This window comes from Lissotriton vulgaris, chromosome 9 (assembly GCF_964263255.1).
Source record: "Lissotriton vulgaris chromosome 9, aLisVul1.2, whole genome shotgun sequence".
Classification (NCBI taxonomy): domain Eukaryota; kingdom Metazoa; phylum Chordata; class Amphibia; order Caudata; family Salamandridae; genus Lissotriton; species Lissotriton vulgaris.
In genome coordinates this window covers 530880193-530894684 of record NC_141697.1, presented here as the reverse complement: position 1 = coordinate 530894684, position 14492 = coordinate 530880193, and the positions used below count along the sequence as shown (strand labels likewise).

General features: G+C 42.7%; 1 protein-coding gene across 2 annotated transcripts; it reads left to right on the top strand.

Moving 5' to 3' along the window:
* The first annotated feature begins 350 nt into the window (after nucleotides 1-350).
* SNRPA (small nuclear ribonucleoprotein polypeptide A) lies at nucleotides 351-13276 on the top strand. Of its 2 annotated transcripts, none has more exons than XM_086938011.1 (7): nucleotides 351-426; nucleotides 1570-1655; nucleotides 6383-6555; nucleotides 9269-9427; nucleotides 10422-10610; nucleotides 11423-11508; nucleotides 12633-13276. In XM_086938011.1, the coding sequence occupies exons 2-7, from the start codon at nucleotides 1583-1585 to the stop codon at nucleotides 12790-12792; spliced, it is 840 nt and encodes a 279-aa protein (XP_086794137.1). In that variant the 5' UTR covers nucleotides 351-426; nucleotides 1570-1582; the 3' UTR covers nucleotides 12793-13276. The 2 variants fall into 2 exon arrangements, with proteins under 2 accessions (XP_086794137.1, XP_086794136.1); XM_086938010.1 differs by having other exon boundaries at nucleotides 351-444.
* The last annotated feature ends 1216 nt before the right edge of the window (nucleotides 13277-14492 follow it).

The window sequence follows — 14492 nt, the reverse complement described above, 5'->3', positions numbered from 1 at the left end:
AACTATTTTTAGAATATTGTTTTGGTATTGTACTCCTCGACATTGTAATGAAACATCAGAAACTCGCAAATATAGCAAAATAGAAAACGTTTTGCAGGTTTATAACAACGGTAGTAATTTCGCCCATGACAATGGAAAAATATTTAAATCTTCCTAAGGAACGTATATGACTGCTTTGATTCACAAATTCACCGAGGGGAATTAAACCCTTCCAAGATGGTCGTCACATTCGGCAGCTTCCTTGCAGTCACGTTATTCCGCTTAGTCTTTCTTCTCTGCGTTCCACCGGTTTGGAAAAACACTTCCGTGGTTTCGCTCGCTCATATCCGGTGGTCAGACGTTGCGCAGGCGCACAGTGAAGTAGTTGTTCCAGCTTGCGGCCTAGTCACATCGAAGAGAGGATTTCTAATCGTCGTCGGAGCTCCGGTGTGTGAGTCAAGCTCGGTTAGTACCTTCGTAGTGTGTTTCACAGGGCAACCATAAATGAGCGAGGAGATCTGGTTCTTCTTTGGGTCGGGCTTTTGTTAGTTAAAAGACGTGGGCAACATATAGGCGCGGCGAGGTCTTTGAGGAAGTAGGGGCGCAGAAAGCCATGCGTTATACAAACAAACGTGCTTTGTTCAAACTACACGGGCTGTAACATATTATATATATATTTTACAAGTGGGCGAACTAATGGCCCCGAGGTGGATGTTGGTGCTAGGACGTTGTGAAAGTGGCTTAGACTGGCTTGGCGCGAATCTGCATGTGGCTGTTTGGGGACCTTGATATTGAGTTAAAATAAAGGTTCTTGAATATGGGAATGGAAGACATTTGTAAATGGGGAATATGCGGTGGATTGCATACCTTCACTGTATGCGGGTGAAGGGAGGTATGTTTGGCCTTGCAGTGAATATACTTAATTTAATTGGAAATCTTAACCGAACAGTTGCGGTATTTTGTTTCTCTTTCACCCTCCCTGTTCAAAATTCCTCTCTTATTGTAATGACGCCTAAACAGCCCATAGTTTTGGATGGTATTAAAACATATTTTCCGTTATAAAGTATCCTGGAAATGAAGCTTTGTTCAACTATCACGGTATTCACATTTGCTAATGACTTACGTGACCCAAAAAGATGTCCCGATTTCGTATCGCAATCGGGGGTTGAGCACGTGGACGATAATGCTAGATGTATTTCCTTGTTTTCGCTGTGTAAGAAACCGTTCATGATCCCAGTGTAACGATATTTTTTTTATATCTGCCATGACAGCTTGATGAGTAATCAAAGTATAGCATCTGTGCTCTGCGTAGCTGTACACCAGTGTCTGTTGATGTTTACTTCGAGTGCAGTCTGTAGTTTTGTTCTTTGCGCCATCGAACATTGCTAGCAGATAATATGAATGTGTGTTTTTTAATTAGCATTTTCTATGCACACCGCCAAGGGGGTCAAATTCTAGGCGCTGCACAAATCTGTTTGTTTTTAAAAATAGCAGTCTGGAAGGAGTCTTGTACTTAGTACTAAATTTTTCAATGCTAGTTTTTACTTGGTATTCAAATGCATATTTTTGATTCTCATTTTTCCCCAACAGCCCATATCAAGCAATGGCTGTCCCAGAAGCTCGCCCCAATCATACGATCTACATCAACAATCTCAATGAGAAAATCAAGAAAGATGGTAAGCTTGGTTTGGGTACTGATATAAAGGGAAACAAGCTTTTTCATATTGTCAAGCGTGTTGACCGGGTTTGCTCAATCGTATTATGATGAGCTCAAATATTTAATTCGGTGAGTTTATCGATCAAACTTGTCCCCATTGACCATGAACCCCAGGCTCTGTAGAAGGGAAATAGTCTGCTGCACCTGCACAGTCAACGTCTGAGGGCATTGTGCCATGAGGATGTCGTCCAAGTAGACAATCATCCAGCCTCCCCCACTCCGCAGGAACTCCAACGCAGGGTGAAGCACAAGGGTGCGGAGGACTGCCTGAATGGAAGGACAGTGAACTCGTATAACCTGCTGCCTCCATTGGAACTGTAAGAACCGACAATGCGGAGGATGGATCAGAACGACCAAATTGGATGGAGAGGTTGGACCTCAAAGATGCCCATCTCCCGAGAGAACATCCCGGAGAAGACAAATCCCCTCTATTTTGAAGTGCTGGTACACCAACCACCCATTGAACTGCTTAAAGTTGATGACCGGCCGTCTGTTTTCTCTACCAAGAAAATATTGCTCAGAAACCAGCGGGTATGTAAAATTGACCGACAGACTGCCCCTTTGCGCAGCAGCTCGGAAACTTCCTTGTCGGTCAAGAGCGTCTGCCTCAGAAAAGCTGATGAGTCGAGGAAGATCCGTTTGATAGGGTGAATCGTAAAATTTGATGTGAAAACACAGACCGGTCTGCAAGATCTAAGCTTCGCTTGTAACTGTTCTCCAGGCCTCTTGAAAGGCCGCTAACCGACCCCCGATACAGACTTGGGAAGTGGAGATTACTTACCGGCGGGTGCAGGTCCGCCTGTGTTTTCGGGTCCTCCACGGCCACGTAATCTTTGCGCTCTGGTCGGGTAGAAGTTGGTGAAGTTGGCGGAAGTGCTATACTGACCCACCCAGAGCCTTGACCCTTACCAGGGCTGTTCTGTCCACCATGGCCGGTCGCTCGGCCCCTACTGCGACCGGCCCCATTGGAAAAATGAGACTGGAAAACCTGTTTAATGTTGGACTGGGCCTCGTCCAAGCTTGTGAAGGTGGCCACAAATTTTCCAAGTTCCTTCACAAAAGGATCTCCAAAGAGACCTCCTTGTGCCACAGCACCTGCCTCCGAGGAGGCAAAGTCCCCCAGTTTGGCGTCTAACTTAATTGAGGTAGAGCCTACTATCTCACGACAGAGCCCAGTTCGAGAGATCCTCTGGGGAAATGGTGGAACCTGTCTATCTTTGGCCATATCTAAAATCTTCGTCATTGGCCCTACCGCGTCTAGGAGCTTGTCCTGACAGGAACGCTAGGAGCGGTCAATACCCTTACGAGGATCCTTAGTAAACTTAGCCATGAAAGTGGCCATCTTGGAGTCTAGCTCTGGAGTATGGGCCACTTTCCCTTCCAAAGTTGGACGAGGGCATTCTGGCCTTAAACAATCCCTAGCCTCTTTTTCCAACGGCTTGCGAGGGCGGCCCGCCACAAACTTTGCCACCTTCTCATCCGGAGTCCAGGCCGCTGACCGCGGATGAACAATCTCGTCCTGGTCCAGCATTCCTGAGGCAACTCGGCGGAGGAACTGGCTGGGCGCTAAGACCGCAAAGACGCCTCATCAGAGTACATTGGCGAACCCCCATCAGTCCATGGGGAGTCTGGGGGGGGCCTACAGAAGTCCTGACTGGGGAAAGGCAAAGGGGGTGTAACGGACGTCTTTGCGAGGAACGCTCTTTTAAGGTGATCAAAAGCGTCCTTATCCAACCCCTGGCACTCCCCCTGGCCTTGCCTCCATGTACCCCTCCTTAGGGACTGATGGACCCTCCCCCCTGGGGTACGGTGGGCGCAAGTCCCTGGGGGTCCAAGTGGGAATAAGCCAACTTGGCGCGTCCTGCTATAATGCGGTTGGACAAACGCTCCTCCATGGGTCCTACCGCATCATTCACATATTTAAATATGGATTCATCCACTGCATCAAAAAATTGGTCATCTAAGGGTAAGTATTGAACCTGCTCCTCCTCGTAATACCCCTCGTTGCTAATTGTCTAAGACCAGCTCTGCCTGAACTCTAAAAAAGTAGGGAACTTTTGTTTATCTCTAGCTTGCCACCAACAATTAAACTGAACCAAGGGGAAAAAGGACCCCAAACGTGGCCACAAGAACCTTCCGACCTCTGAGAAGGATATGATATACAACAGTACCACCAAAACTCTCCAAAAGAATGGAATTAAGCAATGTGGAAAAACCGACACCAATAACGTGTCCTGAACTTTCACTTTCCCCTTCCAATTGGTATGGGCAGACGTCTGGACTGCAAAGCCTTTTCAGTCTGGAATAAGACCCACATAGAAGGCGGCAACACCTCCTGTGCACAGGCCCCCAGAATAACGGTCAGGACCCAGCCGCCACCAAGCGCGCGAAAACAAGCTCCTTGAGCTCGGTGCCTTAAATCCACCCGCAGGCTTTTCACGTGGCTACGCTGAAATATGGACCCCCGCAGGGGGGTAGAAATGAGCAAGTAAGGACAATACGGATCCCAAAGGGGCATTCAGGTTGACGGCAGAATGGGGACAAGGCTCACCAGGCCGTCAGTCTCATGGCGCGTCCTCTCCTCTGAGGAAACTCGTTGCGGAGATGAAGACTACACTCTAGGGATGCCCGCGAAAGGAGCGCGAAACATTCCCGCTACCAGGGAATCTGCAAGTGGAAAAAAACCCCTCCCCTCTGAGATCCTAGCGGACGTGAAAGGGTCCTGCCTACCGGGATCACAAGGACCCAACTGCCCTAATTTGCACAGAATGCCAAACGCCCAGAAAAAACAGAGCACAAAGGTGACTTCTGTTGCTGTAAGGACAACATTGATGAGGGATCTTTCTTGAGTTGTAGACACTGTGGAAGGACCGATAGTTAATATTATCCAATGGACTCATGGATATTGTAGTTCACTGCTTTTCATATGGATTGTTTTTCCCTTCGGTGGGATGAAAAATGTTGACGACTTTGTTGCTGCTGCTGTGAGAAAATGTTATAATTAATGCGAAGAAAGAACAGCATAATCTGAGCCTCCGGTCCTGACATAGAACTTGAATTGTCACAATAGATTTTTTTTTTCAATTTTCTCCTGGATCATGTCCGTTCACCTGCAATGTGATTGTAGTTGTAAAAAAGGAGAAGCTAATACTTTTCTCAGTAAAACTGTATGTGCAAATGTAATGTTCATTTCAATTGAGATGTGTTGTCTGTAATTGGTAGTGCGCTACCACACCATGCATATTTCACACTACACTTCTTTACTCCGTGGTATTCCTATGCATCTCTGCACTCTGCACTACTCCTACATTTTTCACTGCATTCTACTTTGCCACTTTGCTCTGCCAGTCCACTCTACGCCACTCTAATCTTTGTACTGTGATTCAATCAACTCTGCACCACAGTGCTCTAGGCCACTACACTCAACTCTCCAACACGTTACGCCATTATACTCTACTCTGCAACACTGAGCTCTATGCCACTGCCCTCTAAGCCACTGCACTATACACCAATAAGGTAAACACCACTTTGCTTAAAAGCAATGTACTCTACACCAACTACTCTGTAGCACTGCGCTCTGTCAGCATACTCTACAATACTCTGCCACTGCACTTTGTTAGTCAATTCTACTCTGGACCACTCTACAAGACTGCAGTCTGCCACTGAACTCCGCACCACTCTGCATCACTGCTCTCTAAGCCACTGCACGCTACATTGCACAGAATGACACTACACCATTGCGCTCTGTCACTGCACCCTACACCACTATTCTACTCCACTATACTCTGCAAGACTGCACTCTGCCACTTAACTCACCGCCACTCAGCTCCACTGTATGCTACTCCTCGACACAGTTGGCTCTACAAACTATGCAACTCATTCTACTCTGCACCACTTTACTCTACACCTCTCTAAGTCGCTACACTCTGCATCACTCCACGCCTCTCTGCTGCATACAATCTGCTGTGCGCCACTGTGCTTTGCGCCGGTTCACTGTAGGCCACTACACTGTACAATACTCCACTCTGATGCTCTACTCCATTAAACTCTGTGCAACACCCTTTATGCCACTCTACATAACCATATTTCACTCTGCCTTTCCACTCTCCTACACTACTCCACTCTGCACCGCACCACTCCACAACACTCTATGCCAGAGAGCTTCATACTCGGGACAGAAATTTGAGTACGTCTGATTAAAATGTAACCCTCCACTAATTACATCAGTCCCTTTGAGCTGTGCACTAAATAGTCACTTGTATTTTTGTTGATTACCCTCCCCATCTTTCTATTTTCTAGGCTTCAGAGTACTTGGCCAAACATTAATGTGGTACTTGTAGAGCACAGTAGTGCTATATAAATATATTAATACAGTGAAAAGTATGTCGGTGCAACCAGTACCACAACCCATTCAAGCCTTCAACCTTGCATTGTTTCATTAGTTAATTACATGCTGACCTAAAACGTCGGCCCTAAAAACCCGGAAAGTTCTAACCTACCCTAGTGTAGGGTATGTGTTCTTATACTTTATCCTGTATTTTTAAAGCATATTTGGCAATAGATATGTTGATCAATAAGGAAAATAAAATGTTACTTTTTGTAGTACCTTATAATTGCCCTTGCTTATTTTGGGATAACGCAGTGAAATCAAGAAGTGTAACATCTTTATTGCTTTTCTTTTGCTAGAGCTGAAGAAATCGCTGTATGCTATTTTTTCTCAGTTTGGTCAAATCTTGGATATTTTGGTGTCCCGAAGTTTGAAGATGAGGGGTCAAGCATTTGTTATTTTTAAAGAAATCAGCAGTGCCACCAATGCTTTGCGTTCAATGCAGGGCTTTCCATTCTATGACAAGCCAATGGTAAGTACCTTCTTAACACCCCACCATTGAGTGTATTTCTGGCAAGTGGGCGACAGTGCCTAAAGATCTTTACTGGTCGAACTTATCAAAGATCTCATGTATATCGTCCGGCACACTAACTACATTGTGCTAGTCGTTGCCCACTGTATTAGCTGTCATTGCTTTAGTTCTACATTTTTAAGCTATATGTAAACTTCTGACAACAAAAGCGTTCTGGCTTCTTTCCTCACTTTTGGCAAATTATGAGTCAGTATTTCATCGTCTTGTACAAATGTAAAGCATTAGTGCATCAAAGACCATTATGGAGATTGACTTGGTTGTCCCTACCAGCGCAAAGAGCCGGTTGTTGAAGAGGAAAGGAGAAGCGCCCTGGTATGGGTTAGTTTATGGTGAAATAAAAGCTCTACAAATGGAAAGTGTTTGAATAAAAACTTTATTTGTTGATCCTGGCATTGAACTGCCAATAACCCAATCTATTTATATTTAACTGGAAGCAGAGAATCTTTTAAATTGTCTTCTGGCATTGTATATCTGGGGCATATAATTGATGACTATTTGACCCCTTCCTAATTCCCAGCAAAGGTCACGTTACTAATACTATGCTAAAATTCTGATTATCCTTCACCTGTAGAAGTCTACAGCACCAGTGCCTAAAACAGCTAGAAACGGTAAACTGATTCATTCTCCCACCTGCAGTTTAGCACTTTCTTAACTATCCTGCAATTTCAGGTCAACTGCTCTACAATGGCTAGTCTGTCCTCAATATCCCAACAAAGTCCATCAAGGCCTCCCTGCGTGACTGAAACCCGAGATGCAATTGCTTAAATCTAGCAGGAGTTCTCTTAAAAGGCAATGGGAATAGAGAAACGGAAATTGCATAATCTTTACACTGCTGCAATCAGAAAGGTGAAGATAAGTAATTACAAAGGATCTATGAAACTCCATGGCCAGTTGGACTTCACAAGATGAATGCAAACTTTTGAAACCCTCTGAATTCACCTACTCGCAAGAATGTGATTCCCTAGTAGAATAATTAACCCGTAAGTCTGAAAATATAGAGAACTTGATGCAAAAACGAACCCGGATTTCACTCAATTTAAATCTTTCTTCCACCACAACCTTGAGGATTGCAGAGTAGCCGTTCTGATAGGTCTGGGAACCTCACAAGGGATCCTGTGCACATTTTCAAGGACATCCTCCATAAATAGTGACACATCCCTTTCAGAAATTGGGCACAGCTTACCCAGCCTTTCAGATTGCACCTCTTTTCCTTCAGCATACACTCTGCACCTACCACCAAACATGACCTCCTTGATCTTGGTTGGTCAAGAGCAGAACCATCCCTTCCTTCGCGAAAACTCCTCTGTTCATGTGTTTAATATGACATTCCCAGCCCCCTGGAAAGAGAATGGTGTACAAACCTCCTTTTATTTATGGAGGCCTTTCTAAACCGGTCTCTGTGGCCACACAACTTTTATTATGTTTTAGCTCCGATTTTAAAAAAGATGTAGGTATTCTCCTGCACAAATGCTTCTATTGTCAAACTTCATCTACAGCTAGTCATGAGCATGAGGTGCAGATGATTCTCTCATGCGCATATGAGCCACAGTACATCTGTCTCTTCCTTAGTCATTGAACCACAGCTGTGCCTAAATCATGGCCAGCTAGATCCCCCTTCAATGAAGCTTCCTACATCATGTTTGCCTTGGGTCAGTTCATGCTAGAGCGGATTTAGAAGTATGGTTGGAGTAAAAAGAGAAACTTAACCCCACTCTGAAATAGATTGAAACTGCCTTGCACGCTTTCCAAAAACTAACATGCTTACTGTGATGTATTTGATAGGTTGCTGTCCAGGTATAAGCTGCTAACCTATGGGGAGGGGGTCCGAACTAGAGCAAAAAAAACCTCTCGGAGTACTTCACAGGTCTTTAAAATACCATTTACTTAATGAGGTTTTGTTGTATTTCACCTCTTCTTAGCTCCCCTGTATCTCCACTCTGACTATCGCTGAAATCGCCCGGCCCCCATAGAGCAGTCGCCCTGCTGCAGCCGGCGGTGTTTGCTGACACTTTAAAACAAAAAAAACACTGGTACGATATCTGCAGAGTCCGCTGGGCGCCCTCCTGCTCACAAGTTATTACAGTGGTTCTGCTCTGGCTTTCACCCTTCGAAGAACGAGAAAAGGAGTGGCATAGAGTTTAAAGACCAACATTTTACGGCATTCGTGTCAAGAGGCGCGAGAGTAAGCAGGGAAGAGTGCCATTATTTTCCCACAAAGCACACCTGCAGAAAAACATTGAAGGCTAGTGAATATTAAGAGTGGGGGTGCACCAAATGAAACATCTCGGCCCGTGTGCTGCACCCTTTGCGTCTTCTCCAATCCAATGTTCTGCACGCAGATTGTTGTACAGTCTGACTACAATGTAAGGCTGATTGGAATGAGATCGCTTTAAATGAAATGCATTCAAGTTTGTGTCAATTTGCTTTAGGGCTGGTTTAGACATATTTCATTTAAAAGGACTTCATTCCAGTTGGTGTACATTTGCTTTAATTCCAGTAGGTTTACTTCCCATGGCCAACTCAAATGAATACACATCAGTGTTACCTGGCGCATAGCAAATTCTTTACTTGGTGATTCAGAACGAAATTCAGATGCATTGTGTGTAAATTAGTTCGCATTCGGAAATATAATGCTACTTGTTCTGTCTAACAGAGAATCCAGTATTCAAAGATTGACTCTGATATTATAGCCAAGATGAAAGGAACCTTTGTGGAAAGAGCGAAGAAGGAAAAGAAAAAACCCAAAGCTCCAGAGCCAGTCCCGATAAAAAAGGCTGCTCCAATGATGCAAACGGTTGTTGGACCAGTGCCTGTGAGTATTTCTCATTCTGGGCTATGTTTCTGTGCATGCAGCAAGTAGGTGGAAATCATTGACTATTGTGATGGTTTACATCAAGTGGGTGTATAAACAAAAATAAAACAGCAGGTGTCGTGTATCCTCGCATTCAAGTTTTGAGCGATTTGGTGTAGAATTATGGTTTTATTTTTTTAGTGGTTTATAAAGCCACTGACCGCAACATGCTATCTTATAACTTGTTGATCTTCAGCCATTACGTTTGGAAAAATCTGCCAAAGACGTGTTACAGTTACATTTATTTTCTAGCTGACTAAGAAGAGTTATCAGGTTTGTGCAGGTTTTTTTTTTATTGTAATAACGCACAGATCGTTTTTTTTTTTGTCGCTTTTTTATTCTTCTCTAATGCAGACTTGTTCTGTAGTTACGGGTAGGGCCACATCTGTGTGGGTGATCAGATTGATTTGCCTATGATGGTGTCTCATAGAAGGATACAGATTATGCGACTCCAATCTAACCCAGGAGACTTATTTGTGAATTTGGAGGCAGTTTTGTCCAAGCCCTGAGGCATTCAGTGTAATTGGAATTTGGATTCTGTGTGCAGTTTGAATAAAAAAACGAATTTAACTGTTTTACTGAATGTGCATTTTAAATTACCCCTGAATCACGTTTCTATATATAATGAAGTGCAGCAGTTAGGCCAAAACTCCTTTAGGCGCTTACGTTTTTAAAATGATAAAAAAAAATGGAACGGTGGGAATTTTTAATTTATGAAGTCGAATGTACTGTGTTCTTGCAGTGTGGACTGCTTGTCAGTTTCTCAACTTTACAGTACAGTTGATTCTCCGCATTAACCTTTTAAGTAAAATGTGGCAAATCGATATGTAGTAAATGGTTTCTGAAACATGTGGCGAAGCTCTGGATATGACCCATCAATGCAATATACACTCTGCCATTGTAAGTGAGAGCCTGAGCCTGCTGATGGCTAAAACTGGCATTTTTGCTTCTTCAGGGCATGCAACCAGGCATGCAGCCGGGAATGCAGTCGATGAACCAAACTCCACGGATGATGCAAATGCAAGGACAGCCTGCGTACATGCACCCGTCTGGCATGATGGCAGGAATGGGCCCTGGACAGATGGGTCCTGGAGGCATGCCACCTTCTCAAATGATGCCTGGCCAGATGCCGCTTATGCAGCCGGTGAGTGCTTCTTTGTGTGCTGAATTGAGATTATTTTATTGTTTCCAGCTCACAAAATGTTTATCCATGTACTTGGCAGCCTAGTTCGAGTATTTCGTTTGCAATCACTATCTACATGGCCATCTTTTATTTGTTTATCTTGGAATTAGAATAGTTTGAGCATTACATGCCATGAAAGTTGTTATTTTCTTGGGTCGAGGGTGAATGAGATGCTCGCTAATATCGAGGTAGGCAGTTTCCTGTTTTGGGCTGCATGCTTTTCTGTTTGCTCCTTACCGTCTACAGATTGAAGCATGTGTCTCATGTCAAGTACTTATAATTCTACTTTAAGTTAATTTGATATTTATTGCAGCTGTATTATGTAAACGGTAACATGCGTGAACACCGATCAAAACGTTAAACGGACTGGTGTTATGCACTGTGCCCTAGTTTTAAATTTCTATTGCATGGATTGACTGAAATCTTACAAATGGCTGAACTGACCCAAACCCTGCAGCTATGCCATTTACCGTCCATCCTACAATATGTTGTGTGAAGCAGAAAGTTCTCAAGTTTGTTAGCTAAGAGTCTGTTAAAACGTGTGCCATAACGTGGGTTAATCTAACTGAAAAAAATGCTGATTTGAAACACTCTTGAAAGCAAATCTGATGGTGTGGGAAGTTAAGACCGTCGTTCAATGTAGCTGTTAGTTTTGGTCAAAATCACCCTGTTCACAGAATTGATGGAGAGCGTAGCTGCGTTTTCTTCCTCACTCCACAAACTGACTTTGCTTCAATTGAATAACTTTTTCATTGTTTTTTTGTTTTTTTTAGCTTGAGAATCCACCAAATCACATTCTGTTCCTTACCAACCTGCCTGAAGAAACAAACGAGCTAATGCTTTCTATGCTTTTCAACCAGTAAGTTTTCTTCCTTATTTAAGATTTTAAATATCCACGATCCTGATTTTGTATGTGTGCATAATGACGGTTAATTTAGGCATTTACTTTTTCTTTGCATCCTTTTCTGATACAGGCTGTTAATTAGGATTGCTTACCCAGGGTTAAACTGTCTTAATAGAGCACATCCTTGGTCCCTTCTACCATTATCTATAACGATTGTTCCTATGTTCCCCTTACCCTGGCTAGCATATGTTAATTCTTAGTCTTTGGCACATTCTACGAATTTACGTCCATGTTGACTTAACAGTAGTCGCCAGCCAAGTCTTTCTTGCAGTTTATCAAGCACTTTTTACTAAGTGATGCTTCAGACAAATGTATTCCGATTCACGATAATTTAACAACTTTATTCCTCAAGTTGCAATTTGTGTTTTTAATGTTGAAGGCGTTCAGTCACCAATCTTGCTTTAATGCATATTCAGGAAGCATGATCAGCAGGCTCTAATTAACTTCAGTTGTAAACGTTTTATAGATATAGATAGATATAGAGATATATATATGGAGCTATATGGATGGATGGTTAGATTGAAAATATATATCAAGAAGCAGTTGGCTTAATGCATTCGCTTGGAGCACATACCCTAATAGTAAAGGTCTTGATAAGATGGATTCATTAATGCAATAAGTTTGAACACCACATGCAAAAGGATATAAACTTTCTTAATGGAACACGTCTTTTGCAGATCCATACTGTGGGTTTGCAAAGTGGCAGCCAAACAGTGGACATAACATGAGTCTGTTGCCTTGACATCAAACTATATATATATATATATATATATATATATATACATATGTGACCCCCCCTACTGTGGAAGTGTAGCCCATCGCTTGGTGTGTCACTGGACCACTTCTGCATGAGCTGGTTACAGCTTATCCTCTAGAAAGACATGATACTAGCTTTTCCAAAGATATCAAATGGTTGTGGTGCAACCAAAGAGAATCTTCAAGGAGCTCCAGTAACTAAGTGCAGATGTTTTCGTAAAAATAAACTTGGTGTCCCTCAGATCTTGGTGGCATACACAAGTGAAGACAGTATGCGATTACGATAAAAAGTTATGGAATCTAAATACTTTCTTCTGTTGCAGATTCCCTGGATTCAAGGAGGTACGGTTGGTACCGGGCCGGCACGACATTGCCTTTGTGGAGTTCGATAATGAAGTACAGTCTGCAGCGGCCCGTGATGCACTGCAGGGCTTCAAAATCACCCAGAGCAACGCCATGAAGATTTCATTTGCCAAGAAGTAAAGTTATTGATTGCTCCCTACAATCCTCCCTGTGGGGAAAAAAAGCTCCAACTCGGCTTAATTGTCCAAGCCGTTAATGACTTTTATTTTAAAGCTCTCACTCGTGCACCTACTGTTTAGATACAATTTGTTTTGTCAGGTAAGTTTGTTTCCATAGATTACTTAGTTTTGTGTTCAAAGAAAAATGTTAGCATCCCTTTCTCCCCCACATGTTAAAATTACAAATCGCCTAGATTCAGACTTGATTTCTGTGTCAAATATTTCTGTTGAACATGCTCCTCGCATTGAAGATTCATTCCACGAAATCCATTGTGTTATCTCTCCTGCCCAGTGTACTCTGTGTGGTATTTGTACGAGTGTTTAGCGTGGTTGAAAGCAGCTGTAAATTATTTTTTAAAAATGTGGTTAAGCATTGCACCCAGAGTCTGCCAACCAGACACTACACCTGGAGCTTCTGTAAAATAAAAGTTTTCATTTAAAAACTATTTGATTCGTATTGTTTTGGACTTTTTGGGGGACGTGGTTGATAATTAATCAGGGCATTACTTTTGATTGTGATTGCAGTCTTGCATGCATGCAGGGCTCAATCATACATTTTTTACTAGACCTGCAGGTCTAGTAACTAATCTACTTGACCTAACTATAATGTACTTGACCCATGAACTGGTCTCAAATTGTGTGATCCTAGGCAAATATTTTGTCTTATGGAGCCGCCTTTTTCTTTATCACATGAAAGCACCTTCTAGTATGCAAGAACTTTTTCTGCTGAACAAATTATTTACTAGACTAAATGTTTGCTCCATGTATGTTGAGAATAGAGTCCATATATAGAGTACACATGCGTGGCTTGCTTCTTAGTTCAATAATATAATTGTCATCTAGGCAGGAGCAGTAATACTTCCCAGTTGATGTTTAAAAACATGTTTCATAAATATATTACCAACGCATGATGTGGTAGTGCAATGTGTCCAACAGATGGCAATCCCACTAATGTAGTTTTAGTGATAGCGCATAAGCAATTTTTGGAAATTAGAATCGGGCAAAAAATGTAAAATGTGCACATTGCCAAGTAAAGTGTTCTCATTCGTTTTGATCCTATAAAAATCTTTTTTACCTCAATTACAAAAATGGGTCTCAACACCTTGACTGCTAAGGCAATTCCCACTGGGTGCTGAGCTTATATGAATACAATTGTTTCATGACGAGCTCAGCTCGTCATAAGCACACGACCAGTGTACTGCATGACGAGCTGAGCTCGTCATGAGCAGCGAAGGGGTTAATAACTAGTGAACTAAATTTGAATGTTAGAACAGTTCACTTGGCTATTTCAGTGTTGTGTTAGAAAAAAGCCTGACCTCTTACGGCCTTTCATTTAACATGCTTTGCACAATTAAATTGTCACGCAGTTCACTTTACAGAACCCACCAACTTAAGTCACAGAAAGAAAAATACATGTAATAAGATAAGCTGACTTTTGACCTGTCTCTGAAAGCCTGCAAATGTGACAAGCTAGCAAGATTTAATTGCATTTTTATTGCGCTTTCATTTTGAGCAATAAAGATGCCTTTAAACCGTCAATACAAAAATTTGTATAGCGCACTACTCACCCGGAGGGTCTCAAGGCACTTGAGGGGGGGGTCCGTTACTTATCAAATAGCCAAGTTTTGAGTTGTTTTCTAAAGGAGAGGTGGTTCTGTGTAA